The sequence below is a fragment of the Cornus florida genome, unplaced genomic scaffold (genome assembly GCF_030987335.1).
Source record: "Cornus florida cultivar Cherokee Brave unplaced genomic scaffold, ASM3098733v1 CherokeeBrave_3.0.0_Hap2_Chr06, whole genome shotgun sequence".
NCBI classification, from domain to species: Eukaryota; Viridiplantae; Streptophyta; class Magnoliopsida; order Cornales; family Cornaceae; genus Cornus; species Cornus florida.
The window spans coordinates 41928944-41944868 of NW_026775576.1; the positions used below are offsets into that span (position 1 = coordinate 41928944).

The 15925-nt window shown below is 36.4% G+C and overlaps 1 protein-coding gene across 2 annotated transcripts in view; it reads right to left on the reverse strand.

Moving 5' to 3' along the window:
• LOC132311368 (xanthine dehydrogenase 1-like) overlaps window positions 1–15925 on the reverse strand; it is a 66189-nt gene that overhangs the window by 28316 nt on the left and 21948 nt on the right. For both annotated transcript variants that reach the window (XM_059809262.1, XM_059809260.1), the window contains exons 5-12: window positions 13497–13739; window positions 12848–13162; window positions 11243–11482; window positions 10521–10805; window positions 10185–10406; window positions 4866–5027; window positions 3766–3900; window positions 2265–2501 (exon numbers count right to left, since the gene is read on the reverse strand). In XM_059809262.1, coding sequence (XP_059665245.1) covers window positions 2265–2501; window positions 3766–3900; window positions 4866–5027; window positions 10185–10406; window positions 10521–10805; window positions 11243–11482; window positions 12848–13162; window positions 13497–13739 — 1839 coding nt within the window. The remainder of the gene's footprint in view (window positions 1–2264; window positions 2502–3765; window positions 3901–4865; window positions 5028–10184; window positions 10407–10520; window positions 10806–11242; window positions 11483–12847; window positions 13163–13496; window positions 13740–15925) is intronic.

The following is a 15925-nucleotide window of genomic DNA, read 5'->3' on the forward strand; positions in this document are numbered from 1 at the left end:
TTGCCTTTTCCACCAACATAGAGGCGGAGGGAACGAGCCCAAGATGCAAAATTACGGCTATTCAACAGCACACTAGTAACTCGTTGAGCCGGTGTGTGTTGCGCCGAAAAGAGAGTTTCTTTATTATTACTTGATTCAGCTATAATATTAAATAGATCAATTCAACAGATTACCAATAATTTCAAATAAAGGAGGAATAAACCTGATTTTGATCAAACCAAGAAGCCAGAGACATGGCGGTCTGATCCGAAAATGCTGCCGAATATCCCGGCAGCCCCAAAAAATTACAAACACGTCTTCTGACCCTTAGTGTATGAAAAAGACTAAGGGAATACCCCTACAGGGGTCGAACCTAAAGGAGATTGACTCCCCCTAGGACTGTCGCAACAGCGACCTGAAAAAGAGAGGTGGTCTGTGAAAAAAAAATAGGGAAGGGGCTGTAACGAGATAAAGAGAGATATTAAAAGAGGCGGTGAAAGAGAGAGAGATGGGGGAGGCGTAGGTTTGAGGCTCTAATACTAAAAAGTAACTTGGTAAAATTGGCGTACTCAATTTGAGAGCCTGACTATCATTATATACAAGCGGAAAATTACAAATATGGAAAAGAGAATAAAATCAAATCAAAATAAAGAGAATAAAATCAAATCAAATCAAATCAGAATAAAAATAAAATCCCTAAAAATTAGCCTATATTGAAGACCCAATAAATCTGCCATAATCGTTGAGTCAACTTATAGATAAGATTTCCAACACAACACAATTACAGACTCTCACACCCATGAATTCGTGTAGCTCTGATACCATGTTTAAAATCATGAGAGAGAGAGAGAGAGAGAGAGAGAGAGCAGACATATTTCTGTATATTTCACTCTTAACCTAATAAGCCTATGTAGGCTTATATAAAGGATACAAGATATACTTAATAACACAAGGGCCCTACCAACTATATGTAATTATATAATGACCCAACATATATATATATATATATAAAACATTCTAACAGAGATATAGGTGAATTCTTGGCTATGCAAAAGCCACTATTGATTCTGAAACATGAGGATGATAAGGAAGCAACAAAAGAAAGATCTCAAGATGAAGTATGCCTGGTTGATCATGAAGATTTTGGATCCGTGGAGATGAAAAATAATGGATTTTAGTTTTATGATATGCTTTGGGATGAATTCTTGGAGCGCTACAACTACTAGGCGGTTGTTGGAAAAAAAATTAAAGTTGATTAAACTTCTAGTTCAGGATACCGAGTTTTGCGAACCTACCCAATTTCAAAGGACATCTAACAAAATTCATGTTTGTTCTGTAACTGTATTCTTTGTTAGTATAAGAAGATCAACGTATTTGATTCGAGTTCGGAAAGGAAGAAAGAAGGGATGGAAAGCCATGCTTGGATTTTTGATTGATCGTGGGAATTTGCTCCAAACTCGAGGGCGAGTTTTTTCCAACATGGGGAGACTGACGAAGGCAGAATTTTAAATTTCTTCAAAGGGAATTTGTGTTTTTCATAAACTTTCCATATTTTGAAAGTTTCCTTATTTTGAGCAGTTTTCTTATTTTCATCAGCTTTCCTTTTTGAGTAGTTTTCTGTTTTGGTTTTATTTTATATAAGGCTAGGATTGGGGAGGAAGAAATTCTATATAAAGCCTTGTAATTTCTAGGGTTCAATCAGTTTTAGTTGAAAAGATTATTTTTACAGCAAATAAAATTTGCTTTGCAATTTCTCCTTTTCTCTTGCATTGTTATTTTTCTATTTCGTTTCAAAATTGCTATGAAGACAATTTGATTGTCTCCTCTTGGTAAGGCGGCATTAGGAACATCTTTCACAATCCCTGGAGAGATGGTTCACTAATAGACCAAGGGATAAGTAATTTGACTCATTCACATCCAGATCATTTGCTTTTTAGTTGTTAAAGATGGATACCATTTCCATATATTTTTCACCCAAAGTTGATATAAATGTTTACCACATGTCATGCTACGTTAATATAAATCAGAGTTCTGCTAATTACTCCAAACAATTAGGACAAAGTTGTATCCACCACTTTTTTCCTGCCTTAGAGAGACACAAATGTTATGTTTTGTCATCACTTGAATCAATTTGTACACCGTCTTTATCCAAAGAAAAAAATTCCATTACATAGTAAGTAACACTAGAGTTTCACTCCATCTTGCATGACAGAATCCATATAATACAGAAAATAGTTTGAAAATGAGAACAGATAATAAATGGACACATAGGAAAGGAGGGGAACCTGGCCAATGTCAATGGCTGGATTGACAGAATATCCAAGATCCATGAAGATGTTTGCCGACCTTGTGTGGAAATCGCCAGTCAGTGTGTCAATTTCAACCTCGGCAAATGCAGCCCCATAGGTGAAGTATCTGAAGGGGTTCCCTTTACCAGTTTTCCAGTCAAACCCAATATCAGGTGTAATGTAAAATCCATGGGCCGAAAGATCTATTCTCTCCATGTAGCACATATTTGCCAGCTGATAATAAGTGAAACACCACACATTTTTATAAGCAGTCAGGAAAACAGTGGAAGGAGCTCACTAACTGAGTAAATCTTATACTAATGCAGCAACTGGATCAGTGTCAATCACGCAGACATCCACCTCCAGTTATTGTACCTTCATAGGAAGAAATCTAGCAACATGGTATAGCAAAAAAAGAACAGTCAATTATTGCTATATCCAATGCCGAAGTAGAATTCCGAGCTATGCTCATGGAATAAAAATTACTTTCGTCGAAACCATTTGTTGTGCAGACAGGGCATCAACTCGAAGGATCTTATGAGGTTGTATTGGCGATAATAAAAATAAATAAATTTAATGTTGCACAAAATCCTGTTCAGCATGATAAAAACAAACACATTGTAGTTGACAGGCACCTGATCAAAGAGAAATTAAGTACTTATTTAATTTGCACTCATGTGAAATCAGGAGACCACTTGAAGGAGTAGCGAGCATATTTTTTATTCAGCTCTAGACAAGCTGGCAATGTATAATTTATTAGCACAAACTAAAGGGGAAATGCTGGAAAATGTCTTTATTCTTTATGTTTTTCATTCTATGCTGAAGCTTATTTGCTGAAGATCGATTAAGTTATTTGTGTAACTTCACCCAAGATAATATTAATAATGTTTGGTGAGAGAGAAACAATAACACCCTAACCTTTTAATTAAAGTTAGTATAAATATTGTTTGGTAAGAGAGAACCAATAACACTGTCAGTTTTCACTTGCCGTCAAACTCTCTTCTTTTCTTTTTCTCTCCTTTCCTTCTTCTCTTCCGTGGGTTTGCCAAACTGAGTGAAGTTTGGCCCAAAAATTCAACCATTAGTTGATAATTAGGACCAAAAATTATCCCCACCAATAAATTCTCCCCCCACCCACCCTTGAATCACCAATATATTCTTTGATACAGTATTCTATTTTGTTTATTTCCTAAATTCCATTTACTGTCTTAACTGCAACAAAATCATCTTAGTCTTGATAATCTGAATCACACTAGACATCATAAGCATCAGCAACATTTTGATGTTCATAATTGTCGCTTTTATTCACTACTGAGAAAACAACAAATGATTAAATTATACACATATAAATACCTTTACTTTAAACTTGAATGTTAATTTATTTCAAACCATTTACCAGTCAGTCACAAATGATAATCATAGATGTATAGTTTCAATTTTTTAAAAAGAAACAACATTTTAATAGTGGATAATTCACAAGAGTGAGTGAAAAAGGTACCTCCGCGAAAGAAGTAAAATTATGCTTTGAGGCAATAGGCTCCATCCGTGCTTTTATTTGCTCACAAGCATCTAAAACTGCAGCTCCATACATATCAGAGCTAGCGGAAGCTGCTGTTGGTGAAGCATTAGGAACCTAATTTAGTAGAAAATGCAAATAAGAAGTCAAAAACTGAGGAGGATAAAGGGCATCAGCCCATTAACTGTGTATGTGAAAGGCATTACCTAGGTGTGTGTCTCACTATCGCCTAAGCGGGGTGTTGGGAAAAGAAGACTAGGGGCAGATGTTGGCATTCTATATTTATATTTTTTTTTTTGCATATTCGGAGATTAAAAAAAAAAAAAATGGTGAGTAATCTGAATCAACTAATAAGAATGAAGCTGCCCGATAGCAAACTTGTTTAAAGTTTACTCTTAATGAAAATGTTCGAATTCCACACAAAATATTAAAAACTCGAGTTAATAGATTACTTCTCTCTCTTTATACACTATATTCAATTATTTTGGTTAAATCTCATTTCAAAAAACTAAGCTTCGCCGCTTTCATTTTTGTATGTGTGTGGGTGTGGGAGGTAAGGGGGATACTGGTTGGCAGTACTAATATGGATGCCAAAGGCTTAAGAGCACATTAGAAAAAATCAACTGTAGTTTTTTCCAAGTATTTCAAGAAAGTGCCATAGTGGTCATAGTCCTTGTTAACTTTATCTGTGACCAGAGATCCAACTCAATTCTTGAAGATAATGATGTGTGATCAAACATTCGATGCTGGCTGTAAAATTTTTAGATGAAACAACTTAGATTCCTTCTGTTTGAATACCTAAAAACATTGATTGGGTAAAGTTCATCCTCGGGTAGCCTTCCTGTTTTTTTCAATTTATTTTCATCTCACATTGTAATTTCTATGGCCCTACGAAGAGGGTTGCTCTTTTACTCCCCTCTTTGCTATTTCACTTATCTAAACCTAATTAACAAGAGTCCAAAGTAAAACATACCTATGATGCCCATCCATTGAAGGGGAATTGTAAAAGAATTTCAGTATATCAATACTAATAAAATCAAAATAACATACAGCCCAATAATCCAGCAATACTGCTTTAGTACCTTGTCGGTACTTGTCTCTGATATAAACACAGAACTGAGAGGAATATTGAAGGAAGAAGCAGCAATCTGAGCAACTTTGGTGTGTAAACCTTGCCCCATCTCAACACCCCCGTGTGTAACTAACACAGTTCCATCTGTGTAAACTTGAACAAGAGCACCTGCCTTCAGTTGATAACGTGTGCACACTATCAGGATTATGTTAAATATAGGAACAGAATAAAAAAAATTAAATTAAATCCATAATAGAGACATGAATTTTTTACTTTAAAAGAACTAGAAGCTGTTAGTATTTGTATGCCCTGGCATAACGAATTCTTATTTAGATAGTAGAGACAAATGTTCCTTGTGTAATCTGAAATAAGATTTATGCTTTATACAATTGATGAATGCAATAGTATTATGTTTTGATTCATTATGGAATTTTTAGTGTCCACTTGATTGCAAGAGATATTTATATGCATGTGATGGCGGTCAATACAAGAGTATAAATAGCAATCACAAATAGTTCGAAGCCGGTAATTAAGGATGAACTCTTAATTCACTAAGATATGAACCGGATCCGCGATGGGTAGAGACAAATTGCGAGAACCGTCGTATGCAATTTCTCCCCATCACTGTGATGGCATTTGACAGCATGAGAGAAGTATTGACTCTTTTATTAATTAATAATTACTTTGATTTGTTAGGCAGAACCTTCGGGATCCTTTGACCGGCTCTTTGGGTAATTATATAATTAATAGTTAGAGGATTATATTCTCAATATTTGCATCGGTGCTACTTGCATTTATTTTGTATTGATTATGATTTATCACCAAATAAATTCGAAGGTTTTCGTGTGTTTTAGACAAAAATAATTTTATGTATTTATTAACTAAATTATTATTTTTGTCGAACAAATGTTTTATTGTGATCAAGCAATCAAGAAACAAAAATAAATATATTAATTATGGGGTCGGATTGATGGCTTTAAAGTGCAACATTGACTTAGTGTTTATTTACTATTTGATTGGAGGTCAATTAATTTCTTTTAGTGGAGTATAAATTAATTTATGAATTAATTGAATTAGGTCTATGGTAGTTGGACCAGGTTAATTATTAATTCATTGGAGCCAAGAAAATAGTAAGCCTCAAGGGATTCTTACCTATAGCCTGACTTGATACTGGAGGCCCATGAGATTAGATTTATCCCTATTACTTGTAGAGATTGGGAATTGTTATTATTGAAGATTTAATGGAGGAATCAGTGGAGGAAAATCCTCGAGTAATTGATGTAGTTTCCTATTATCGAAGATTTGATGTTATTAGAGGAATCAGTGGAGAAAAATCATAATCGTTTCCTATTTTCTATCTCTTTCCATTCTCATAATTTCTTCTCCTATATAAAGGAGCCTCCACCATTGTATTGTGTATGAGTTGATAGATTATAATAGAAGATATGTAGCCCTTTAGGCTTTGTGTGTCGTGGATGTAAGCCCGAGTGGCTGAACCACGTAATATATCTGTGTTTTTCTTGTTTAATTTCTCTTCACATATGTTTTATACTTCACAACATGGTATCAGAGCCTAATTTATCTTCCTAGGTTCGGACCCTTATTTTGGGGTATTCCCTTAGCATCTATAATGTTGCTAAGGGTTTCTCGGTGCTATTTGTGACTTGTTTGGACTGCCGGTGTGTTCGGTAGCAATGTTCTTCGCCTTTGCTGTGTTTCCGACAGTTTTTATTGACTTGTTTGGGTTGCCAGTGTGTTCAATAGCATTGTCTTCGCCTTTGCCGTGTCTCTGGCAATTTTTGTTTGACTTGTTTGGGCTGCTGGTGTGTTCGGTAGCATTGCTTTTTGCCTTCTCTCATCTCTCTTCATCATTCGCACTTGCTGTTACTCGTCATCTTAATGGCAAGTTGGGCATTCATGCTCTAACTTGAGGGGGAGTATTGAAGATTTAATAGAGGAATCAGTGGAGGGAAATACTCGAGTAATTGATGTAGTTTCCTATTATTGAAGATTTGTTGTTATTAGAGGAATCAGTGGAGAAAAATCATCATTGTTTCTTATTTTATCTCTCTTTCCATTCTCATAATTTCTTCTCCTATATAAAGGGGCCTCCACCATTGCATTGTACATGAGTTAAGAGATTATAACAGAAGATATGTAGCCCTTTGGGCTTTGTGTGTCGTGGATGTAAGCCCTAGTGGCTGAACCACGTAATATCTTTGTGTTTTTCTCATTTAATTTCTCTTCACATATTTTTTATACTTTACAACAGTTATTTCCACCAATGTGACTATATGTATGAAGGCCATGTATTGTTAGTAAGCCTTGGAGCACTATTTGTGTGTGAAGAATATATTTTCTCTCTATAAATTAGGGTTTAGTGTTCTCATTTCTAAGGAGTTCCCACAAGCTTAGCCGCCAAGGTCATTCATGGAGGCATATGGGTGGTTCCTAAAGGCAAGCCCATCATCTTAAAGAAAGACGTCTAAGGAAGAATGATCTAGATCAAGGGATCTTCTATAAGTGAGAACATTCACTTTAGATGAGAGATTTGAGGCTTACTCAAGCCTTTGATAGAGTATTCTAACTCTGTATATGTTAAACATTATATTCTTCTTGCATTATTAAACCTTCTCTCTACACACGAATCAAGGTCCATATAGGAAAAGCCCTACAAAAGATTTTGAAAAACTCAATTTCCCTAACAATGGTATAAAGAGCTCGGTTTGATTCTTGTGTAGAGCGCATTTTTGGAAGAAAATCATCATTCATGGGTCCAAATCATATATGCATACATATATGTTGATGTATGTATGTTTGTGAATGGATGATGATGATGATCTTTGGGTCATGGATGAAGTTTATAGGATAATTGGTTGTAATCTTCTCTTTGGATGAATGTAACTAAAGCTTTGATTTAACCATTTGAAAGTTAAATGATGAAATTTATATTTTTCCATTGGATTTCAAATGTAAGTTTGATTTAAAGCCATGTAATCTTCATCAAGAGGTGCTACGAAGCTTCAAGGAGGTCCAAGAAGGCTTCTAAAATATTTTGGGAATTTTTTCGATTTTTTTTTAGCCATTTTTCGTATTCGGGAAAATTTTCGGCGACTTTCCAATGGCCGGAATTTCAGTCCGGCAACTTCACTGGCGGCACTACAGTGTCGCTACAATGTCGTGTTACTGCAGGACCAAGTTGCTACAGTGTTTCCGGTGCTACAGTAATTAATTGGATTTGAGGGCATTTAAAGGGAAATGGAAAATTATTTCGGAAAGTTATTTTGGAAAATTATTTTCAAACGCATGCCTCTAATTAAAGATTAGTGAATCATTTAAAGTCCAAATATTCTCTATATTTAATTGGATTAAAATCAAAGTGTTTTGCATGCATTATAGGATGTATATGATGGAATGGAAATTAATTATGGATAACTAAAAATTGAGTGGGAACAGGGATCCTTATACATTGACCCATGGCCTTCAATATCAGAACCATTATAATGAGATCTTTAAAAATAAGTCCCCACGCATGATTTAAAGGGTCCAAGATTACAATGATGGGATATTTAATGCTTTATTTTTCGTTGAAGCATTGATAACGTTATACACTCAATCTAAAATCAATAGTGCTAGCTCCCTAACAGAGTCATCTACGCTAGGTGATTTTAGAAAGGCTGAACACAATCAGGAATCATTTTATACATAGACATGGCGTTGTCTAAAGAGATATGGAAATGATGGGATTTGCCCCCCAATAACAATAATGAACACCGCCAACCGAATAAGTTATTAGAATATTGGTTGTCCGATTAATCATGTGATGTGGTTGAGGGACCCACATTATTTTAATGGAAAGTGCTCGCCAATAGCAATAATGAATTGCCCGCCAATAGCAATAATGAACTTCTCCCTATTGGCGTATAGGTTGTGAGATTTATCATGCTATGTGGTTGAGGGACCCACATTAATTAAATAGATATGCATGATTGTATGTTAATTCACCTTGTTTATTGTATGAATGCATTTATATGCATATTCATTATGTCTAATCCATACAATCCGCTTGCAAACATATTCAGTTAACTGGACCTATTTATTTTGACCGGTAAAAGGGAACTTGGATATTGTACTCAAAGAAAAAGGGCACAAATATGTGCTCGCTACTCCTAGACCTACTTCGCCTTTAACTTAAGATCCCCAATAAGACATTGATGCTTTTAATAAGTGGAATAAGGCTAATGAGATGGCTTGATGCTACATTCTGGAGTTTATCTCGAATATGCTCCAAACCCAGCATTTGCATTATCTTACATCGGCAAGCTTCGTGCAAAATTTCAAGGAGATGTTTTGTGAGATTGGATAGAGTTAGTGCCTAAGTGCTATGTTATGCTTGATGACCACCAAGATGCCAAAGGAACTCCAGTAAGGAATCTTGTTTTTAAAATGATTGTCTTTTTTCTTTTTTTTAATGAACTAGAGGTTGTTGGGGCCAACTTGAATGGGGAGGTTCAAATCGACTTGATTATTTCCTAGTTACCGAACTCGTTCGACTCTTTTAGAGTGAACTACATGATGAACAAGCTAGAGTACATAATCGCTGAGTTCTTAATGAGTTTGTAACATATGAAGGGATAATCAAGAGTATGGGCACTTCTATGAATCTAACCCAGTCTAGACCATCTTCTTCTAGGCCCAATAGAGGGGGAAAAAAAAACAAAAGAAAAAAAAAGAATGGCAACAGGATTGGGCTAGTGCAAAACATGGGGATCCAAAAGGCTAAGGGGAAGTAGGAAATGCGTGTTGAGGGCGAGGGAAACTATTTGTTTTGCGGCCAACAGGGGCACTGAAGGAAGAACTGTCCAAGCAAGCATGCGGCAAAAGAAATAGTATATTCGTCGTTCAGCCATGTTTTGTGGTTGAATCTATAAATTTCTGGTGTATAGATTCTGGAGCCACAGGAATCCAGAAGCCTCAGTGATGTGGAGATACGCACTTGGAATTTGATGTCAAGGTTGCAGCTAGGTCAGTGGGAGTAGTGCATCTTCATTTTAAGAGTGGGAGGAGCTTAATATTAAAGAAATGTCTTTATGCACAGATGTTAGACGCAATCTTATTTATGTTTCGTCTTTAGTTTGTAAAAACTGTGTTGTTGCTTTCGGTAAAATTGTATCTATAAAGTTGAATAGATGTGCAATTACTTCTGGTACATTGAAACATTTTTTGAGACACAATGTGATAATACTAAAAAGGAATTTTCAATTGTTTACTCAAGAAGACACCAACCAAATTGAAAAGCCTAATATACAAATATTGCTCCAGACGTCACCTGGTTCATGAACTTCGTTGTGAAGGAAATACCAAATTTTGTTGGTACCATTGCAACTCCACGCTTTTTCCACCGGTTCTGAAGATTAAAATTTTTGACTTCTTTTTGAGTCTTCAAAAAGTCACAAGATGACTTCAATTCATTCCAAAGCCGCTGTAGAGTACAGTGTTGAATTTCTTGTCCATAATGCAATATTGTTCCTTCACCTAAAAAATTAATTTCCTGAAAGTTATCATGTAAAAGCCGCTATAAGTATACCATGAAATGTGATCCAAAAAAGAAGTTATAATAGTGCACAACGCAAAAACCACAATTCATCAACAGCATATAACTCACCCTAATCTCTTCTGGGCTTTTCTTAAGCTCCATGGCGATTCTCTGAATCCAATTTTCAGTAATCAGCATACCTTGAGGACCACCAAATCCTCGGAATGCAGTGTTACTGGGGAAATTAGTGAAGCAAACCCTTCCACTAACCCTGACATTCGGTATCTCATAGACATTATCAGAATGAAACATAGCACGTTCAAGTACTGCAAGAGATAGGTCAAGTGAATTTCCAGCATTATTGTAGATTTCAAGATCCAGCGCAAGCACCTTCCCATCACTAGTAAATCCAACCTACAACAGACAAATTTTGCTTCATCGTTATCCTATTCCATCACCAAAGGTTGTAGCCTAGTGGTATCTCCTCCACCTTCCAAAGTGGAAGGTGAGAGTTCAAGTCCCCATAGGGGCAAATGGGTGTGTGAGCTTCTGGCCAAGGAGAAAAAAAAAAATTATCCTCTTCCATCATAAGTATAAGTCAAGAGAAAAGGTAACATCAAACAAAGGAATGGTGAAAAGAGTTCATCTGAGATACTGCAAGAGAACCCTTGCCATTTTTTACTTTCTTGTTTTCCATTTGAATGTGATAACTTGATTGAAGTAAACAATATTTAAAAGTTTTGCCACGCTTCATACTTATTATATTGATCCCTTACTGTACACCTTAGATGTCAAGTATTACAGCCAATGGATACAGAACCACAATAATATTTGGGAAATAAATTTATTACCTTGTACTTCCCAAGAAAGCTATGGCGCTGCCCAGTTGTCATCATGTCTATATCCCTGTCTAATGTTAATTTCACTGGCCGGTTCAACAGATATGATGGAACTGAAGCCACAGCAGCAAGAAAAGCTGACCTAGTCTCCTTCCCGCCAAATCCACCACCAATTCTCTTGGTTTTACAAACTACTTTTGACATTGGAAGACCAAGAACATGAGAAACATACTTTTGGTGCTTTTGCGGGGCCTGCACATAAGAGTGGCAATATAACACTTGTTGCAACAAAAAATTGGGCCCTAGGAGAACAACATAAAGACATTGAATTGTCATTAGTGACTAATTTGTGAAACTTGCAACAATGATGGAGCAAAACAAACATATGTAACTTAGTATCTGTAGAAACCAATTGCATAAAAGCATTCTCACATGCAATCGACAAAGCATACCTTTGAAAACCAAGGAGGAGTTCATACAAAGAAGCAAGAAAACATGCATTTGAAAAGAACATGCAGGTAGGCATATACAGTTCAAAGCAATGACAACACACGGTAGGCACTATAGTTTTTGGGAACAAAGTGAAGATGACGAGAACCAACACAGATCCCACACAGATGTAAGTAAGAACTGCTAACACTCAAGCATAATTCTTTGAACTCTATGCATGTATGTGCTTAGGAATACTCATAAAATCAGAGAAACACTTAATACACAAAAAGCACATACATAGCACTCGATTTGATATCCCATACAAGGTATATATAGTTGTACATAAAACTCTTTTATCATGTTTCTTTTGTTACATATTACTTTAAAGCTAGTGAAAACATTATTCTCTGAAGAGTACATGAAAAATATTAAATAATATGGATATTCTCACCGTGTCCTGTACTTCACACTTTTGCGGTTTGATAAATCAGATGCTCAGACACATACACATAATGACACATGTAACTGAGTCTGCGTAACATAGTGGTTATCGTGTAAGAGCATCCACTTTGTATGAAGTATTACCAAATAAAAGGTTTATTTCCAATCTTCACATCCCAGAAGCTCGTATAAGCAACACCAACACTAGCTAATTGTCTTTTTAAAGGGATCATTACTTGGTGCAATAGTTAAAAACAAAAATAACAAGTATGAGATGGAGGTTTGAGTCTCGAGAGAAGGTTATGTTTGTTTCTAATCGTCTTCTCGTAGAACCCGGCATAGGGGGACATAAACAAGGTAATGCACTTTTTTTATATTCAGAGGCATATTCATATTACCCAAATTTCCCAGTATAGTAACTTCTGAACTTTTATGTATTTGGTCCAATTTTTCCCACTGTTTCCAAAAATATATGCATTTCCCTCCCTCTTCCAGTAGATAGAAAATTTCAAAAAGATTTAATTTTTTTCTCATTTCCCTCCTTCAAAAAGATTTAAAGCTTTTCTTGTTCTCCAAAAATTAGCTAATCTTTAACAAGGGCTAATTGTTAAATACAGATCCACTTTCAATGAATAGTAGACACTCCAAACTCATACCACATCCAAATTGGTCTTTCTATACATATATTATGAACAAATTCATAAATGGGGTACAATGTATAAAGGCCAAGTAGGTATTACTTACTTGAGTGGAAGAAATCATATGAACCTCATTCCCACCATCCATTGTCCATAATAAACTGCTCTGTGGCTCCAAGTAGAAGTGCTCCTGACCTCCTACTTCGACCTCCCCTTCAATGATCTTGTCACATTTACCTGATTGGAAACAAAGTTCCACATCCCCTTTCCTCAAACATCTCTCTGTATTAGGATGGAAACTCCCAGACTTGAGGGCATCCTGTATCGATAAGATTGCTGGGAGATCTTCATACTCAACATGAACCTTTCTTGCTGCTAGTTTTGCACATTCGTGTGTATCAGCAACCACCACTCCAATGGCCTTCATAAAATATAAACACCCCATGGATTTAAAGCAAACAAATAGAAAAGGAGTGAAATTTAATCCTATGCAACCAGAATCATCCAAACTATGTTAATAGCAGTTGATAATTTGGCCATCAAAATTTCCTTATGCAGCAGTTGAGGATTTGATGAAGCGATATTTTTCAGACAACCATCATATTTTGTTATGACTTCATTTCTTAACAATAACATTCTCGAAGATAGATTATGTCTTCAACTTCAGTGCAAAAGAAAAACATTTTCCTTCCATGGGACTCCTATCTCTGCCCTACATTAACCAGATTAGAAAATTTTAAATACAAGCAATTTACCTGACCCACACAAGTGACAAATTCTGAAGCAAAAAGTTCCTCATCTGCAATAACTGGCCCAATGATATTATCACCTGGGACATCTTTAGCAAAATATATGCCTGCAAAACCTGGTGAAGACTTGGCTCCTGATTCATCTATTGAAAGAATACGAGCATGAGGTTTTCTACTTAATATCAAAGCAGCATGTAAACCATTAGGAGTTAGTGCTGTGTCATCAGTATATTCTGCCTCCCCTGTAACCTGGAAATCGTTATGGTATCAGCATCAATATCCAAAAGCTAATTTTCTAGATCAAAAAAATAAAAAAGAGTAATATAACCATATCATATATAAGGAATGACACAAAATACCCCTCAAACAAAACTTTAAACCCAAGAAGCAGATTGAAATATATAGTGGACCACCAATGCCCAGTTGGTATGATCTCTCCTCCCCAAAGGGGAGGTTGAGTGTCAAAGCCCTACTAGGGCCAACATTGTGGGGATATGTATGTTTGCTTGAACTTTCAGAAATGAGATAATTACACTGATCTCCCCTAAAGTTTTGTCATTATACACTGATCTCCCCTCTTGTTTGCCAAATAACACTAACCTCCCCTGTCAGAGCTTTTGGATTGACGGCGCTAATTGTTATATTGAAATTACTTTTTTGCCCTTATTATATGTATTCTGTATTTTATTACAAACTCAATAGAGTTTGAAAAGACAAAAAGCCCAAAACCTATCCTTCAACCTACGTACACAAACAAAAGCCACTGCCTGTAACAAACAACACAAGCAATCAAACAAACTACATAAGTAATCAAACCATTCAAGTTGTTGTTCTCGATCAGCGCATCGACGAGGATTTGGGCGGGCTCTCTGCTGCGGCTTCATATATATATATATATATATATATATATATATATATATATATATATATATATCCACAAATCTAATGACAGGACCCAATTGCGAGGAGCTAGTTATTGGGTACGCTGATGACGACTGCGACGGAGGGAATAGGTCGAGAACATTCAACGCCGCACATGGTGTTGAGATTTTGATCTGGGTGTGGAGATTGGCGACGACGAGAGCGCTATAGAGGGACTCAATTATTGTCATGAGCAAGGAGCGGAAGAGGGGTACGGTAGTCAGAATCTCGTTGCCGACTGCGACGATGAGCGTTTATGGGTAGTACCCGGCGACGTTCCGGCCGATCTAGGCGGCGACAGTGGCTTTGGAGAACCCAATTGCAAGGAGCTGGTTGTTGGGCACGCTGATGACAACCCGAATCTTGGTTTTGGCTAGAGCTTTGAGAATGTATGCGTCGGCATCGTAGAGATGAATGGTGATGGTTTATGTTTGAAGTTCATAGACCCAAGCTAGGTGAAGTGTATAGAACCACCGCTGATCTCGCCGCCGCTGCCGTCTCAATTCATCTTGCCGCCGCTGCTGTCTCGCCACCGTTTTGGTTTTTTTTTTATGGACCCTACACATCTACTGCCTGTCTGGACAACAGAGAGGTTAGATGGTTGAAATTATCCATCGCTCGTAACCATTCAGCCATGCATCATCCAGATGTTGCTCCAATTGGATTGATGAAACATTAGGCACGATGAGGTGATGCCACCGTTTTGGTTTTGATCGAGGAAAGAAAGAGGAGAGAAAAAGATTGGAGAGAGAATTTGAGAGGAGAGGGGAGAAATAATTATGAGGGTATTTTAGATATTTTAATTAATTTATTTACATATCTTTGAGGGGTAGAATGGGGAATTTGAAAATAAAAAATTGATGACATCATTTTTGATTGGTAACAGTATTTTTTGTTAATGGAGGGGAGGTCCTTGTTATACGTATACAAACCTCGAGGGAGGTCATTGTTATTTGGCAAATAAGAGGGGAGGCCAGTGTAGGTTGACGAAACCTCAGAGGAGGTCAGTGTAATTCTCCCTTCAGAAATATATACACATATATAGTGGTTTAGAAAACCCATAAAAACTGTATTTTCCCATAAGCCCTCTTGCTTAATGGCATATAAGTTGAATATTCTTTGCAGCTAAGAGAAATAATGACATAGTTTAGGTCAATTGATGCCAAAACTCATGGCATACTATTCTTCTAAGTGTTCAAGATCCACCACTTTACGGACCTAACTTCAACAACTCAATTATGTGAAACCTAGGTATAACAAGGTCAGTCCATCTGCATTGCACAGACAATTAGGAAAGAGGCTACAATCATTGCAGTTATAGTTTTTACAAGTAGATCTTATGCCAATCCAATACAAACCCAGAGTCCCAAATCCGTAGAAGTAAGCTATTCTTTCAAATGAAAATTGTTTAAAGTTTGGGAGATGGTAGATTTTTCACACCCTACTTATTTTTTATGCTTTCCAAGCGATTAAATAATATTGTCCACGTTTTAGATCAAAGAGTTTTTCAAAGG